At 35.3% G+C, this 19,104-nt stretch overlaps 1 protein-coding gene and 1 pseudogene across 4 annotated transcripts in view; both read right to left on the bottom strand.

Annotated features, from left to right (window-relative positions):
* The window catches only part of SMCHD1 (structural maintenance of chromosomes flexible hinge domain containing 1), a 170,307-nt gene that overhangs the window by 47,196 nt on the left and 104,007 nt on the right, over window positions 1-19,104 (bottom strand). For all 4 annotated transcript variants that reach the window (XM_072604319.1, XM_072604318.1, XM_072604320.1 and 1 more), the window contains exons 30-34: window positions 17,198-17,323; window positions 13,672-13,751; window positions 13,068-13,225; window positions 1,395-1,510; window positions 471-535 (exon numbers count right to left, since the gene is read on the bottom strand). In XM_072604319.1, coding sequence (XP_072460420.1) covers window positions 471-535; window positions 1,395-1,510; window positions 13,068-13,225; window positions 13,672-13,751; window positions 17,198-17,323 — 545 coding nt within the window. The remainder of the gene's footprint in view (window positions 1-470; window positions 536-1,394; window positions 1,511-13,067; window positions 13,226-13,671; window positions 13,752-17,197; window positions 17,324-19,104) is intronic.
* LOC140501098 (large ribosomal subunit protein eL6-like) lies at window positions 8,755-9,654 on the bottom strand (annotated as a pseudogene).

A 19,104-nucleotide genomic window follows, 5' to 3' on the forward strand; every position in this document is an offset into this window, starting at 1 on the left:
TTCTGCATCTATTCTCTTTATGTCTTCTATGTACTTAGATATTTAAATGCTGTCTCCTCCATTCAAATGTATGCTCTTTGACAGCATGGGCTGTTTGGGGATTTCTTTTTAATGCCAGTGTGAGCTAAGCACAATGCCTCACACATGAAAAGTGCTTAACAAACCCTTGCTGACTAAGACAGCAATATTTGGAGCAATTTTTAGTATCTTCTATGATAATATAGAATTTATTCTTTTTTCTCTGTATATAAGATAGTTACGAACTAAAGTACGGAAAACACCAGCTCACGTATTTAACGTTTTATTTGCCCTTTCTTCCATGAAAAGAACTAAAAATAAAACTATATGGAAATCTGTAATTCTTAAACTTGCAATCGTGTATTATTTTCCAAAAATGGGAAAAATATTTTCAAGATAACCAACTTATAACAATTATTTATTAACAAATTACAAAAATAATTGAGAAATACCTGAAATAAAAGAAGCCCTCTTCCTTGTCATTATCCTTTATTTTACTACAATTAAATGTTTCTACCTGAAGAGAAAAACAAAAATTTCAAATACTATAGCTAGTAAATATGGGGCAGCTCATATTAAAAATTTAAATGAAGGCAATTTAAATTATGCCACTAGGGATACTGTATATGTAAAACATTATTCTGAGCAACATCACTTAGCAAAGATATATTTTTTAAAGCCAACAGAACACTTCTTACAGTAAGCAATCTTACACAGACAAACATACAACTTTAATTTCTAAGTGGCTGGACTGACAGGACTCATAAAGAATAAAAATTTGTAATAACCTAATGTTTTCCATTTTAATATACAGGTATAATGATAGAACAATTTGTACAGGGTAAATATACTTGTCTAACTCAATAAGTCAAAACATGAGACCTTTCTGAAATGGCTACAATTTGAAGGTTGCTTATGATTAATACAAAATATAAATTCATAAAGAACTGTTGAGATGCACATTAGGACTGGACCAAATTTGTTTTATAACGTGATAAACTCATTAAAGGATATGAATCACTGGGAAACAACAAAACCTATGTTCTCAAACTGTTCTCCCCAGAATACTGTTTCATATTCAATTGCCATTCAATCCTCTGAGGAAAATCCATACACTTCTGTTCACATTCCTTTCTCATCTTTTTATCATCTCCTACAGAATCACTTGAAGATGTTTAGGAGATTTTAGAGAAGATGCTCTTCTAAGAGATGGCATTAACCAAATATATAAATGGATAATATTATGTTTAAAATTAATAAAATCCCCCAAATATTCCAGGTAATATTCTCGTATTAGAAATATCAAGGGAGCAGAGTTAGGTTAATAGTTCTCAAAGTTCTCTTTATATGTAAAAAGTACCATTCACATGACTTACATTAGCTGGTTGTCGGTTTCCACTGCCTGAGAGTTTCCACATTTTCATAGAAATCCGCGTGGGATTAATATTCTTAATGACATTCTCATCTTCAGAAATAACACTAACCATGAAATCTGTCGGAACAACAAAAAAAGTATTTTTCCTTGGTCTAACTATGCAACTAAGTTTTTTCTACAATTAACTATTCCGGGAGTAGAGGTATATGATCGGCAAGGTATAAACTCTCAATAAGCATATGTTTAACTTTTTAAACTGTACTGAGGTAATTTATACTAATCAACTGATATATGTAAGGTACTTTGCAAGCAATAAAACACCATATAACTATAAGATATTATCAACTATTGCAACTCATTATCATTACAATATTATGCTCACTTTACGTCAGTTCACATAAATTTTCCTAGGTTTTTCAGAAAATATCCACCTCATAATTTCTAATAGCACAACAGTACTTTATCACAATCATACCATAACTTGTTTAGCAATTGAAGGAATTCCCATAAGTTTCCAATTCTCTTATCACAAAAAAAGCTTCTATAAATATTTTGTATATATGGGTCCTTTTCTTATTTCTTTAATCTCTTGGGTGGTGGTATAGTAATACCTAATAGGGTATTACTGGGTCAATGAGTATGCACAATTTTATGGAGCTTTGGGCACAGTTTCAAATTTATGATTAGTATATCTATTTTTCCATATTCCCTCCTAACATTTATCATTTTTCCTTTGCTAACATTTTAGCCAATCTGATGAGGGTGAGGTAGCCCCTCAGAGTTGTTTTAATTTGCATTTCTCTAATTATTAATGATTTGGAGCATTCTTTCATATTCTTCTTCTGAAATCTGCCTGCTCAAATGTTTGACCATTTGTCAGAGAATGTTTCTTATTTTTATAATTTTAGCTCAGTTCACTATATATTTAAGAAATGAGGCCTTTATCAAGGAAACTGGCTATAATTTTTTTTTAAACAGGTTCCTCTTTTTCTTCTAATTTTGGCTGCATAAATTTTATTTGTGCAAAAACTTTACCTTATATAATGAAAACTATCTCATTTTACCTCTCATAATTCTATGTATTCCTTTATCCATAGATGTGATCATTTGCTTCATGCTCCCCTAAACTGCTTATATCACCCTTTATATCTAAATCATGTGCCCACTTTGAACTTATCTTAGTATGCAGTGTGAAATGTTAGTCTACACCTAGTTTCTGCCAGACTACTTTCCAGTTTTTCTAGAAGTTTTTGTCAAATATAGAATTCTCACCCCAAATACTTTCAATCTTTGGGTTTATCAAACACTAGACAACTATGCTCACTTGCTTCAGCATACTGGGTATCTATTCTATTGAAATAACCAATCAGTTCATTTCATAACCAGTATGAGATTGTTTAGATGATCACTGCTTTTCATTACAGTGTGAGATCTGGTACTGCTCAGGCCATCTTCCTTCACTTTGGTTTTCACTGATTCCCTTGATATTCTTTATCTTTTGTCTCTGCACATAAATTATGTGTTGATTTTTTTCCTAGCTCTAATAAAAAAAATTCTCTCGTTATTTGATACAGGGTACTGAATAAGTAAACTAATTTATATAGTATTTCAATTAATCTTTCTTTAACGGTTCCACAGAATGGACTTATAAATTCATCTGGTCCTGAGTTTTTTTCTTTGGAAGCTCATTTATGAATTGTTCAATTTCTTTTTCTAAGAAAAGAGTTATTTAAATCTTTTCTTTAAATCTTCTATCTCCTTTTCAGTTAATCAGGGCAATTTATAATTTTATACATATTTGTCCATTTCATTTAGATTGTCAGTTTTACTAGAATAAAACTGAGCAAAATAGCTCCTAATAATATTGCTTACTTTAATTTGATCTTCATTTTGTGGCCCATTTACCCCCTTCATTTTTTATCCCAATAATTTGTCTTCTTTTTTTAATAATCAAATTAACCAGTGATTTATCTATTTTAACTGATTTTTCGTAAAACCAGCTCCTAGTTAAATTTCAGAGCAACTGAGTAATGCAATCAATAGAGTAGCATTGGGCCTGGAGTTAGGAAGATCTGAGTTTAGATTTAGTAGATTTAGACTTAGTAGGACTGTGACCCTGTTCTAGTCACTTAAAACCCTGATTGCCTTAGTTTCCTCATCTTTAAAATGAGCTGAAGAAAAAAAAAAACAACAAATCACTCCAGTATCTTTGCCAAGAAAAGCCCAAACAGGTTCAAACAGTCATATGGGGCCTAAAAGAACAAGAAAACAGTAAAATTAAATTTTTATTATTTTGTATTTGATTTTTAGGATTTAAATTTTGGAGATTTTAAATTTCTTCTTTTTCTAGCTTTTTTAGTTGCATGCCCAATTCACTCATTTGCTCTTTCTGTTTTACTATCTGTGCACTGAGAGGGATGAATTTTCCCCTAAGTACTGCTTTTTCTACATACCACAAATTTTGGTATGCTGTCTCGTTGTTATTCTCTTTAATGAAATTGTTTCTATGATTTATTCTCTGATTCACTTATTCTTTAGGAATGGATTATCTTGTTTCCAATGAATTTTTAATCTATACTTCAGAAGGCCCTTTATTGAATGCAGTATCTACTGCATTAGGGTCTGAAAGGGTACATTTATTATTTCTGCTTTTCTGTGTGTTTATGAGATCTTTATAACTTAATACATGGTCAACTTTTGTGATATAATAAACACGTGAGAAAAAGGTATACATCTTTCTATTCCCTATGATAACAAAATTTTCTAAAATTTTATTGCTTTAGCTCAGGTCAGAGCTGAGCTCTGACAGCTCACAACTCTCCTTTTCACTGACTGTAAATGGCCTGATGGTAAACTATTTCACTTGAAAAGGCTAAAAGGCAAGATTAAAATGGAGGGAGAGTTGGTATACGACTTTTTATTCAAAGATGAATGCACCCCTTGAGTCTAAGATGCAACAACTATTTTATGGAGAACTTGCATGGGGCAGGCGATCACATGGTGGCCAGACGAAATGATACAAGGACACTCTCAAGGTCTCTCTCAACAACTTTAGATTTGACAGTGCAACATGGGAGACACTGGGACAGGACCACTCAGCATGGCGTACCCACATCAGAAAAGGGGCTGTGCTCTTTGAGTAAAGCAGAATTGAGACAGCACAAAGTAAACGCAGGATGAGCAAATTTGGGATATCCACCCCAGATATTCACATGGACTGTCTGTGCCCAACCTGTGGTAGAGCATTCTGAGCCCATAGCAGTATGATTAGCCACAGTCAGACACACTGAAATTTCACTTTATCATGGTGATGTTGTTTTGGTCCTCTTTGAAGACGAAGACAACAACCAACCAACCATGAACAGAACCCATGTAAGATTGCCTGCCATCTCAGGGAGGGAGGGGCAAAGGAAGAGGAGAAAATTTAAGACTTATGGAGGTGACTGTTAAAAACTGAAAATAAATAAATTAATCTTTACAAAAAGAAAAGTAACAACAACAACAAAAAAAGACATGACAAACAGGCAGACTTCAGAAAAACCTGGAAAGACTTACATGAACTGATGCTGAGTAAAATGAACAGAACCAGGAGAACATTATACACAGTAACACTCACAGTGTTTGAGGACTATTTCTGATAGACTTAGGCCTTCACAGCAATGCAAGGACCTAAAACATTTCTAAATATCTCTTGATGCAAAATACCATCCACATCCAGAGAAAAAACGATAGTCAGAATGCAGAGTGAAGCAGACTATTTTATCTTTTATTATGTTTTCTTTTGTTTTAGTTGTTCTCATGGTTTCTTCCATTTGTTTTAATTCCTCTATGCAACATGACTAATGTGAATGTATGTGTAGAACTCATATAAAATTGCATGCTATTTTGGGGAGGGAGTGGGGAAGGAAGAGGAGAAAATTTAAAACATAATGGAAATGCTTCCTGAAAACAAAATAAATTAATTAATAATAAAAAAATTTTATTGCTCTCCTTATCATCCTCTTTATTTTGTGGTTAGAATTACCTAAGTCTGAAAAGAATAAATTGAGGTACTCCAATATAGTCTTACTGTCTATATACTCCTTTTAACTCATTTAATTTTTCCTTCAAGAATTTAGATCCTATTCTTCATACCAATGCAAGGACACTAAAAAAAAAAAAAAATTCCCAATGGTCTTCTAAGGCAAAATGCCTTCCACATTCAGAGAAAGAACAATAGAATTCAATTGCAGAATGTAGCAGATTGTGTGTGTGTGTGTGTGCACACGCGTGCATGCTGTTTTGGTTTGTTACATGATTTCTCCCATTTATTTTAGTTCTTCTACACAGCATGACTATAATGAAAATGTACTCAATAGGAGTGTAGATCCAATATAGAATTGTATGCCGTCTTGGGGAGGGAGGGGGGTGATGGGAGGTAGGTAGGGGGAAAAAATCTAAGTTTTATGACAGTGATTGCAGAGCATTAAAAATAAATAAAATGAATATATTATAAAAAAAATTTAGATCCTATGGAACTTGATGCATATATGATCAGTATTTATATTGGTTTATGGTCTATGGTCCGTTTGTGCAAAATGTAGTTTCTTTGATGATTATTCTCTCTCATCTCCACCACTTAAAATCCCTAGCTACTTTCAACTTCAAGGCTCAGCTCACATATCAACTTCTAAGGGAAAGTGGTCACTCCCTCTTCTCCAATTTTAGCAAGTACACACTTTACCTGTTTACATGTTATATTCTTTCAATACAATATAAAGTCCTTGATTGCTGCTGGACTGGATTAATACTGGTAATAGGAAGCAAAAGACATGCTAGTATGCTAACTCATCCTCTTGACCCAATGGGAGATGCTGAGGCAGGAGTGGGAGAAAGCAGATGAGGGAGACATAAGCTAGACTGTAAGAGAAGAAATAACTGCACCTTAGACTACGGCCATGATGCTGACTCCTCTGAAAAGAGCTTTCCACAAAATAAGAAAGAAACAGTAAGAAAATAAGAGTTTGTCAAACATATTTCAAAAATTAAGTAAGAATTGTCACTAAAAATTTCTAAAATACTGAAGGCTATGATGGGAGCTTTTGGTTCACCTATGAGACTTCCAGTTTTGTTACTTATTTATGGCTATGAAAAATAATCAGAAGACACGTGTCTATGTATTGATATTTCTCCTTGTTATCACAATATATAAACTAATCAAATCTATGAGATTAAAAAAAAAACAATAAAAACTGCCAAGTCACATTTCAACTTTGTTTTAAAGCAATTTCATTTAAAAATTGTTATAGTAGATACCTATTTGAAAAAAAAAATAGTACTAACTCTAATTAGCTGATAGGTCTTGAAGTCAAGAAAATCTGGATTCAATTTCTGACTATAACATGTTGGCTGCGTGACTCTTAGTAAATCCCTCAATACCCACAATTAACTAGGACAATAAGAGTCAAAGAAGATATTTCAACCAACAGGATTTCTTTCAAGAGTAGATAAATGCTTAAAAAAATTTTAATGTAAACATAATAAGTCCCTCAAATGTTTTTTAAAAGCAAAGGGAATAGGCTACACTTCACCCCCTTCTCAAGCAAATACCACTAAATAAGAACAAAATCAATAATGAGTATCCAAAAAAAAAGAATGATTGGGAATATGTGATTTCACAAAGTAAATAAATTTGACAAGAAATCTGTGATATTCCAAGTCTACAATGCCACAACATTACTTTCCTCTTTTGATTCTATGTAAAATGTTGCCATGAATACAATTTATTTATAAGTTTATCCTAAATGACTGATACAAAGACAAGTTATATGACTATATTTCTAGATTATTTATATTCTCCTTGACATTTTAGTCATCAACAAAGTCTTCATTCTTAGAAGTTCATCTAACCAAAAAAGTGAACAAATGTTCACTAATAATATATGGTGGCCAAAAGGTATTTTGCTTACAGGAATAAAACATCACTCAACAAGCAAATATTAGCATCTAGCATGCACCAAACACTGTGCTGGAACCAGAAAGATACAAAGATAAAAGGGAAAACAGTTTCTGCCCTCAAAGAGATTAACAGTGAAGTCAAGGGAGACAATGTCCCTAAGTCATTAGCAGCTGGGGGATCAGCACAGGCATCAGGCAGATGATTACACCTGACCCATCCTTGCAACAATTTAGGAGGGAATGCGTTCCTGGCATTGGAGGGATAGCCAACATGAAGGCAGAAAGAGTACCATATATGAGGAACAGCTATCCTGAAGGATTTTTCACTGTTCCTTTAATGAATTATTATGACACTTTTTACCATGATGCATTATTTCTTTTTGCTTGTTTAAAAATAAAATAAACAAAATAAGCTTTCTAACAGGTATACTGAAAAGCAAGGGACAATTTAAAAGGAATTAAAAATAGAAATAAAATTAATATTTAATAGTAATTATTCATATTTATATAAAGTTGAGTTTTGCAAAGGGATAGCTATCTGCACAACAACCCTGACGGGTAGTCAGTACAAGTAACATTATCCCTTATTTACAGTTGAGGAAACTTAAAGCTCAGGAACAAACAGTAAAAGATTTGTCATGAACAAAGCCAGTAAATCCAGAGGTAAGAATAAAACACAAATCTACTGACCCTATCTCTAGTTCCTCTATACCAAGTACCTAGTTCATTATTAATAAATCTTCCTCTGGACTGGTTCTATCTTAGGAAGAGCACCATACACAATTCTTTTATAGTTGCCTTTAATAACATTAGATATCTAGTAAATACAATTTTGCTGAAACAATAGAAGAAAATCGTCTCTACAGATAATGGTTTAACAAATATTGATCATTTAAACCATAAACTATATTAATTTGAGAATGCTTTGAGAGAGTCAGGTAAAATTTAAACTGTTAACAGTACTTCATAAATATTACATCATCTAGCATAAAAAAATTTAAACTCTTAAAAAGAGATCAAGTATATGATGCAAGAAAACTTTAACAAATGATAGGCTACCACCATAATTTAAATTGTGTGCACAATTTCAAAAAATATATAATTTTATAATAATTGAAAAAAAACTTTAACAAATGGAGAAAAAAAGTTAAGTGGCCCAAATTCAACAGAAGAGGCTATTTACAGATCCTAATTATAATCTAATTATCTACCTATCCAGAGTTTATGAATACTTCCCACTAGTTTTCAGTGCTATTCCTCATGTATGAAATGGCATGATTTCTGCATTTACTATGGACATGGCAGCCTAATTATAACATGAAAAGGTCTTCCTTCCTTCTTCGTTTCTATATACCACTGATTTTTTTTTTAAGTCTCTTCTTCTTTTTTTTTTTTTTAGTTATTCCAAATATTTTAATAAAGAGTTCTCGGCTAGGCATTTAAAACACCAGTTTGTGAGGATAAACTCCATTGGAGAGAGAGAATAAGAACACAGATAGCCACGGAGCTGAGGAATTTTCTTGATTTTGGGCAGAATCTGTGAGTCCACTGTTTTCTGATCAGCCTTGCGCTGCTCTGTAATCTCGTATTTCTCTTTTTCTGTATCAAAAATCTCTCCTTCTTGGTGTCTGGGTTTACGGAGCCTCTTCTTCTTAAAGTAAGCATCAGTAAGATGATTTGGAATTTTTACACCTGAAAGGTTAACCCTGGTAGATGTGGCAATGACAAATTTCTGATGGGTTCTTCTCAGAGGAACATGGTTGATGGTCAGGGGTCCAGTCACCAGTAGCAAGCCACTAGCCAGCTGCTTCAGGAAAACCACTCCCTTGCCCCTGTGGCGGCCAGTGAGCATGATCAGAACAGTGCCTGGGGTGATGCTAGCTCGAAGTCTCCTCACATGCTGGCTGAAGGGCTTTTTGCCATGACTTAGCAGCTTTCTAGGCACATCCTCAGTAGGGTAATACCTAGGCATTTTGCGAATCTTTATCACATGGGTTCCTCCTTCTTATTGCCACCAACTGGCTTTGAGATAGTAGCAGGTACCTTCTCTTTCTTTTTCCTTTCAATTCGGGTTTTTGGTGCAGCATATTTCCGCTTGTACATGGCTCTCCAGGAATACATTGCAGACCTGGAGTACCTACCAATCCCTCGGGCCAAGACTGGGTTCTGACTACAATGCTTTCGAGGCTTTTTCACCACCTTTTCAGCCACATCTTCCTTTTTGCTCTCCTTTTTTTCCTTTTTAACCTTCTTTTCCTTTGGTTCCTTTGTGGGCTTTTTGTCCGCCATCTTGAGAGACGGGAAAGAGAGCTTAAGTCTCTTCTTTTACTACTTCTTTCTACAATTGCTCCTGAAATATGGGTGACTTCCAAGATTCTACTTCTGTTCCAGGGCCACTGGACCCCAGATGGCTCCAGAGCAGAGTGAGGCTGGTGACTACATAGCCCTCCCTCACTCAAATCCAATTCATTTGCAAGTCATGGCATCATCTTCCTGATGCCACAATCCTCTTCCAGAACAAAGGACAAACCACAACCTGTGAGTTGTTTGAGCTGCCCCCGGGGCATGCAACTGGCCAGTTCCAGTTGGGCAACCCAGCTCCTCCCCTTCTCTCTCTTGCCCTCTCCCCACATGGGAGATAATGCTCTTTCCTGAGGGTTCCCTGTCCATGGAAAAGTCAAATTTGAAGGCTGAAATCTACCTAGAGAATCTTGGGGTTTACTGGCTAGATTTTTTTCTTAAGGCCCATTCCTTAAACCCAGCGTACTCTGGCTCTCACTGATTGGCCAATAATGGGTCCCTACACAAGCACTATTTACTATTTAATGGTTATTGTTGGGGCCCTAAGGCTCAGAATTAATGTAAATAGTAATTATATATCTTCTGGCCAGAAGACCAGAGAATCTTCCCCTCCCAGTTTGATTTTTTTTTTTTTTAAATTAAAGGGACCATCCCTTGCCTCACTTCTTAAACAGCCCTAATCACTGAATGGGCACTTCCTCAAAGTGAGAACTTGGAAAGACCTTAGCTTAGAAAGGGCCAAAGTCTCACACTGTACCCTGGGCCCATCTCCAGTTGTCGTAATCTTTATCTAGTCAGTGGACCCAGATGACTCTGGAGGAGAAAGTGAAGCTGGTGACTTAGCACAGCACTACCTCACTCAAATTCAATTCACTTCAAGTAATGACATCATCTTCCCAGTGCCATGGCCCTCTTCTAGAACAAAGGACAAACAAACCATACAACCACAACCTCTTCTTCCAATACTGAGTGGAGCAGAAAGTGAACTAGACTTAGTGATAAAGGACCTGAGTTCAAAACAAAGTTATGTCTAACCTTGGACAAAATATTTAACCTCTTTGAGCCTCGTTTTCCGTATCTCTAAAATGAAGATGTTTTCTAAGGTCTCTTACTGCTGTTAATTCGAGATACTAAGATGTCTTTCATCTTCTCATCTATCTCTACACTCCTTTCACTACATTAATTTTAATAATACCCTTTATAAGAACAACTCCTAAATCTGTACCTTTACATTCAAATGACCAACAGTTCTCTCTACCAGGATGTTCCTTTCACACCTCATACTGAGTTCAAAACTGAGAGCTCTCTCAACCCCTTATGTCGAAGTTGTTGCCAGAGTGAGTCAATTTCATCTTTGCAATATCTCTTAATATGCCCTATCTCTCTTCTGATACTGTCACCATCCTGGTGGCACTCTCATCTATTCAAGCTTGACCTATTCTAACAGCCTCCTAATTGGTTTCCCTGTCTCAAGCCTTTCTCCAATCCAGTCAATACTCCACTCAGCTGTCAAAATAATCTTCCTAACCACAGGTCTGAACGACCTCCCTACTAAATAAACTGCAGTGTCTCCCTGTCATTATTGGGGAAAAACATGAAAAAAACTGGTGTTTATAACACAGTCCCATTTATGTGTCGTCACCATCACCACCCCCCCACCCCCACCAATTAATTCTTCAATACAGTAACAATGGCCTCCCAAGTTCCTTGAACAAGATAATCTCTCTTTTGGCTCTGGGCATTTTCACTGGCTGTCCCCCATGCCTAGAATGTTTCTCTCTCCTCATCTACACCTCCCAGCATACTTTAAGTCCCCCAAAAAAATCCCCCCAAAAAAATTTTCTATAGGAAGCCTTTTCCAATCTTAACAACTATCTCATTTCATTCTCACAATCACCCTGGGAGGTAGGTGGTATTATGATACATTTTAGAGTTGATGAAACTAAGGCAGACAGAAGTAAAGTGACTTGCTCTGGATCACAAAGCTAGTGTCTAAGGCTGAATTTGAAGTTGTTTTCCTTCTACACACTGATCTACCGAGCTCTTTATTTGTCTGTAGTTGTTTAAATGCTTTTTCCACATTAGTTTGTGAGCTTCTCACGGGCCTTTCTTTGTATTCCCAGCCCTCAGCAGAGGGCCTGACGTATTAGTTCTTAATAAATGCTTACTGACTAATGGAATTAGGGTGCAATCAGACACATATTCTTTGTTTATGATCAATCAAGGAATTTGCTTCTCCTAGACCGTAGTATATTGTTGCTGATTTCCCTATTTCTAATCTGCTTCCTGCCCATACACTTATTTGTTTGCAAAACCCACCTGAATTCCAAAGAACCCATTTCCAGGCTATTAAGTTCCAAGTACACAGAACTTTTTGAAATTGAACCTAAGCTGTGGACTTATTGCACTAAAAGGACTTTCCTCTCTCTCTCGAATCAATGAACTCCTGCATTCTTTCTTGTGACAATTTAGTTGAATGCTGACAAAATACTAACTGCACATTTTGATTTCCACATCTACTTCACTGAATCTGAGAACAAGTTTATATAGATCAAAGGATCACAGATTCAAGGAACCTCAGAGGTCACCTAGTCCAATGCCCCAATTTTACTCTTCATTTACCCCACCCTCTCAGATGAGGAAACTGAAGCCCAGAGAGGTCATGTGACCTGCTGAAGGACTGAAATAGTAGTAAGTGGCAGAGCCAGGCCTAGTATTCAGGTTCTCAGATACCAATTCCAATGTTCTTTTCACTCTGCTCTACTGACTCCTGCTATGTGGTTGCTTCATTAACTTATAGAATGGCAGAAAAAACTAATTCATGAAAACTTCTGTAGGAAGTGTTCTACCCTTTAAGAGCCACATTTTATTTACAGGGATTTTCAAATTTTTTAGTATTTCATTCATTTTCAGTTCACACCCTAAACAAAATTACAATAATCCTGCATTTCCAAGGGAAAGAATCCAGAAGAGGTAAGTGTAAAGGAAACAAAATTTTTCCATTAGCTTTCATTATAAAACTGTAGACATTTTGGCATAAGAAAAAACAATTCATTAAGTCAAAAAGTATAGAGAGCACCAGTTAGAATTTAAGAATTTAAGATAGTCCTTTGACAGGGTAGACAAAGTGTAGTTCCATATTCCCCAAACATACTATTTGCTGTCTTTCACTGATCATAGAAAATTCTATCTTTCCATCAAACAATTTCTTGTTTTCTTGGATATGAAATGCAAGAAATTTCTTTGTAAAAGTCCTAAAATTCATATTCATGAATGAAAAATCCAACTACATAAGAGAAAAAAGCATCTAAGTAAAATGCTACTACTTACACAGAACTTTTAAAACTTGCAACTGATTTTAAAATAAAAGTTATGTAAGTTGCTAAAGCATTTCATAATAGTAAAAATATTTTTAAAATAACAGAGACTTACTCACCAGTAAAAATATCCCCTGCTGAAAAACAAACATCTTTATCGTATTTAACATTCAAACGCACTGGCTTTTCAGGGTCCGGAAGAACCATTAGCCTAATTATGGGTCCTTCTAGGGAATTCTTGTTGTAGGTAGCTTTAATCTGTATAGTATGTTCTCCCCTTAAAAAAAAAAAAAAAAGTTATAATAGTTATTATGCAAAAATTATGAAATTACCTAAACAAATTCCATTTACGGAACCTAATGATTTGCATTTCTAATGTTTTAGGTTGTTTCATAGTATAAAATGACAATATTCAAACTAGCTATCCTTTAGTGGAAAGACATGGGAAAAGAGAAAAATCTCAACATATATGTTTATATATAGGATTATCCTTGTGAAATGTAACAAAATGGAAGAGATATCAGAATTTACAGGATATAAATTATCTCCCTTAGCATACAGTTTGCACCAAAGGATTATGCTCTTCTATTTCCAAGCAGTTATGTTCTAATACCAAATACAAGGATCAAAGTGCACAATGAAGGGGCTCATCACTTATTCAGGAACTCCTAAGAAAAATGGAGCTATATAATTGCACTAATTTTCAAAAAATTTGATACTTACTTAGGGGCAGAAACACTAAAAACTCCCAAGTCAGCCCTGCCACTGTCATCAGTTTTATGCTGAAGATTTGAAGGACTGAGCTGTAAAGAAAATAACTGATAGTTAACAAAAATACACACACACACACACACACACACACACACACACACACACACACACACACATACACACTCCAACTCACTGACAAATCTCTAAAAACAACTTTCTTTTTCTGCTTTTGCCAACAATTTTATTATAATTGAATCACAAATTTCCCATTAATGTCCACTAAACCAACATCTCTTTAATCCTATCTATGTAGCTGACATGATTAATACCTACAGTCCTCAGTATTTTCCTAGGTTACGACTCCTGATTTAGTTTCACTTTCCTAATGATGACCAGTTAGCCCAGTTTAACTCTACAGTGTCCTCAAGAATCTACGGCTCCTGTTACCTCCTCTCTCTTCCCTTTGACAAATCCCAGTGCTAGATTACTGCCACCATTCACCTCCTTTTTGACTTGAATATAGTTAAACAGAAGAGAAGAACTCAGTCATGTTAATTGAGTCCATTCATATTTATATTATCTACCTGACCCTCACTGTAGCAAAGAAATTTTTAGTCCTCTGAAATATATCCTATTTTTACATTTTTTTGTATTTAGGTTTACAAGAACTATTTCAAATCTCTTCAAGGGTCCCTCACCAATCCCTGACCTGAAGACCTCACTTTGAATTATACTGAGAAAATGGAAACCTTGCCATTTCTTAGAACTTTGACATTATCAATCTCCGTTCTTTCTTCCTTTATTCCAGTAAAGCCTACTTCAATTTCTGATGAAGAAATGGCCTTTCTCCTAATTCAAGTCAAACTATATGTAATCTTCCATGGTCCCATTCATAATCTCTATTTAGAAGCACCTTCTCTCTAATCTTACATCATCTTTCCCTATATACTGGTTCCTTCTATGCTTCCTACAAATATACAGTTGTCTTACTTTTCTAAACCTTAAAAGGCTCCCTTATTAAAAAAAAAAAACTATCAAAATGTCATCTTCTATCTCTCCTGGTGTATCACAAAGCTTTTTGGCCTCCAATCCTCTTCTCCCATTCACTTTTCAACCCTTTGCAACTTGGCTTCCAACTTAATGGCTCAACTGAAACTATGCTCTAAAGTCACCAATGATTTCCTAAAATATTAGATGGTCTTATATATCAAACCTCATCCTTTTTAATCTCTCAGTATCATTTAATGCTACTGGCTATCCTGTCATCCTGGATTCTTTCATGGATTTTTGTGATATCACACTTTCACAGTTATCTACTGATTCTCAGGTTCCTTTGGTAGACCATCAGCCACATCATGTTACCAAACTGGGAATAAAACTAAGGCTCTGTTCTAGGCCCCATTTTTTTTTCACTTTTTATGGAAACCACATTAATCCCCATGGATTTAATCATCATGCCAATAACTCATAGTTCTATATATTTCGCTCTAATCTGTCTCCTGAGCTCCAATCCCACAGTACCAATTACTTGGTAATGCTTTCAAACTTAATATACTGAAAGCATCTAAAATGCAACATGTGCAAAACAAAAATCATTTCCTTTTTTTTTTTGGTCAAAATTCACCTTTCTACCCCACTCATCTACAGTTATCAAGGTTACCACTATCCTTCCAGTTACCCAGATTGTTCACAATGTTCCTGAAAACCTCTAAATCTTCCCATGGAGTACTGTGAACCTCATTCACCCCACATATCCAAATAATTTCCATACTATTTCTATTTCCACATTATTTTTTCCATTCACCTCCATCTCTGATAATCTTTGGGTTGTACTCTGGCAATGGCCTCCTAATTATTAGGTCTTCCATCTTGAATCTTTCACCACTCTGATCTATTCTTTCCTCCTACCTAAGTGATTTTCCTAAAGTACTAATCGTTTCACTCACCTCCCTCTTCAATGAATACCAGAAACAATCTATTATCATTAGGATCATTTACAAACTCCTCTAGTTAAGCTTTAAAATGCCTCACAACCTGGAACCAACATTTCCTTCTAATTTATTACATTACCATTCCCTTTTGTACACTTTATGATCCAGCAAAAATTAGCTTTCTGTTTCTCAAGCACAATGCATGGAAATACGCTCACTCTTTTTGAATATCAGATATACTTCAAAACATAGCTTGAGTGATCTTCTACATAAAATCTTTACTGTTTACTTCTCCAAAAGTACTTCCAACTTATATCATATTTGTTCTGTATAGTCTCTTCTCATAGAATATAAGATCCCTTTAAAGGGAAGGATTATTTTATTACTACATTTTTATCCCAAGCATCTATCACCGAGTAGGCTTTTAATAAATGATTATTGATTAATTTATTTCTCTAGTCTACTAACACTACAAAAACTTCAATCTTTTCAACAATATTTTTGACAAGTACCTAGCTATTTTCTAAACACATACTTCCAGCTAAGGGAATTACAGAGAAGTCATTATGATTCTAGACAGTTCTTTCTATACTGGATTGGACCCAGTGTAATTATGTACCTTGAACAAAACACCACTTACTCATATTGGAAAACATTAAGATTAGAATTTTTTTAGAAAAGCAGAAGTGTGACTGGTTATCTGTTAGTATTTTGAAGTGTATAATGTCTAGGTTAAGTGGCTAGAAGCCTTTACCAGAGCAAGGTAAAGTGCCTTTTCATTTACCTCAAGTTTAGGAATTTAATATAGTAGAAGAGAAAGCATATTATAAGGGGAGATGAAATACCCATGTTACAGTTAAAAATATACCACTAGCATTACAACGTGACTAAGGGTAAGTGTGGCTTTCTAGGTTTCCAAGTTGGCCCTTTGACTGAATCCAAACTTCACAGAACAAATCCCCTTAACAAAAGGATGTGTTCTGTGAACTTGAATTCAGCCAAAAGGCCATACCCAAAGACCTAGAAGACCTTGAGGTCACAGGTTACCCACCCCAAAAGAATCATTATAAACATGATCTCACTGAAACCTGAAGACAAATCTAAGAGGCATGTGATTTAAGAGAATCATTTTTTTTTTTTAGTGATCCTGAAGTTTACTCCCTATCTCTAAGCTATAAATTGAAGACCCATGTCACTTAACAAAGTGCGTACTTGAAAAAATGTGTGCAAGCAAATGTGCTGAGCTTAACTTGACATCATATAAGGAGGTCTTCAGACTATCAGTTAAACTTAATGAATAAATTTTTTTTTAAAAACTCATGGCTGGGGTTCTCTTTAATGTGAAGATTTGAATTCTCAGTATTAGTACTTAGTAAAAAGCATTGGACTAATCATGTTAAAAGATCATTCTACACACTTCAAGAGCATTAAAACTTCCAGGCTAGGAGGGAGGAGATATGAAAACTGTCTTGCCCCATTTAGACCATATGTTAGGGAAATACATGTTTACATTACAACATATAAAAACTATGTTACTAAGAAACAAGATCTGACAAAATTCAGAATTATCATGCCAACATATTTAATATTCAAAGATGAATACTTACTTTTAAGATGGCTGCTTTCACAAGACTTATTTTAACTAGTGGTACAGGGGAAGGATTTTCCCACTGATCACAAAGCTGAATTGTAAGGGGGTTTGGTAATTCTTTTCCATTTATCACTGGAATAGGCTGAAATACAGAAAAATATTTTAGGCAGTACTAAAATAATGTACCAGATTCCATGGTTTATGGGTTATTTCTTTATTCACCAAAATAGAGCTTTGATCATTTTAAAGTAATGGTGTATTGATTTGTTCTTACTTTTGGAATTCTACAAAAACCAGATTTTTAAAAGTGGTTCTTGTGAAAGATAACTGTTCCCTAACTCAAGAGTCTGTTGATGGCCTCTTCAATAAAATGGAGCATTGCCCAAAGTGAATATCCTCCCAAGTGAACAACCTTTAGATTGATGGTTATATTCTAACTTAGAAAGAAAATAAGAGTAGAGTTAACTAAGCAGTACTGGCTTATACATGCCTCTGACACACACACACACACACACACACACACACACACACACACAACTTTTGAAATCGACAAACCTAATTTCTACAAACAAAACCATCCAGAAAGTTGTACTCAGATGTGTCATCTTGGTTTTGAGGCAAACTTGGGATGCTCAGGATAATTGAAAACAAAAGGTTCAACATCATTTCTCTAGGGACTTGGTGATGAATTCTTTGTTCTTTGTTACAGCAAAGAGCAAAACCAAGGAGACTACAAGATCAGGAGACACAGATAAGGCACGAAGTGCTGTTGCCCCTCTCTCTCCAATGAAAATGATTAAGAGAACAGACGTTGACACATACTATTACCATTTCCTAGGGAAGTTTAATGAATATGTAAAATCAATCCTCCAACATGACCAAAAAGGCTTAGAAATCATTTCTGCACAAAAAACACCACATGATTACAAGGAGGGTGATAAGCAGTCTAGAGCAGTGGTGAGGAATTTGCAACCTAGAAGTCACAGGTGGCCTTGACGTACCCTTTTGATAGAGTCCAAGTTTTATAGAAAAAAAAATCCTTTTATTAAGGGGATTTGTTCTGTGAAGTTTGGATTCTGTCAAAGGGCCTCACTTGAGGACCTAGCAGGCCACATGCAGCCTTGAGGACACAAGTTCCCCACCCCTGGACTCTAGAGTAACTTAATTTAAAAGTAAAAATATGCATGGAAGACCTCACAGAAGGGAGTGATGGAAAAGTATGAGCAGTATCATTTTATCAAGAAATATAAAGCAACATAAGGAAACACAAGTTTGGTAAGAGATGCATTTCAAACACAATTAAGGATGAAAATGAATGGACGAAAGGCAAAAAAAAGCTTTCTAGCTATATTCACCATTAATGATGGTGAAACTACCACATTTGGACTTAACATTCCAACGCTACAGGTACTGAATGAGTTAATAGGAATACTCTTAAGAAAACAAAGATAGGGAGAGCTTCTGGTCTAAACCAAGCACACACAGAGGAACCATGTGCTGGAAGCAACACAATTTTGCTGAAATTGAGAAAGCAATTCTCAAGGTAATTGAAAAAGAGGAAGACACTAAAGTTTTGGAAAAAATGCTTTCACTACTATCAAAATAAATGACCAAGGGAATATTTGCTGGGGATGGAAGCTCAATTCCAGGTGGACAGTCTCGGGCGGGTAAAGGTGGAAACTTCTAAATCTTAGAGTTCTCACAAGACCCCCCAGGAAACGACTGGGAATCGAGGTGAACCGAGCTATCTCGTGTATTTCCGCCTCTTCCTGTGAGAAACGTGATGGGAGAGAGCTCTCCCTGCCCTCGAGATTGTCCCGGATCTGGGCACACTATTGTTATCTAACAGCACGGTATTCAGATGCAAACTATACGGCTGGAGAGCTTAAGTAGGATCAGGAAAGCCTGAAAGTTCTCTTGGGC

This window comes from Notamacropus eugenii, chromosome 4 (genome assembly GCF_028372415.1).
Source record: "Notamacropus eugenii isolate mMacEug1 chromosome 4, mMacEug1.pri_v2, whole genome shotgun sequence".
Taxonomy (NCBI): Eukaryota; Metazoa; Chordata; class Mammalia; order Diprotodontia; family Macropodidae; genus Notamacropus; species Notamacropus eugenii.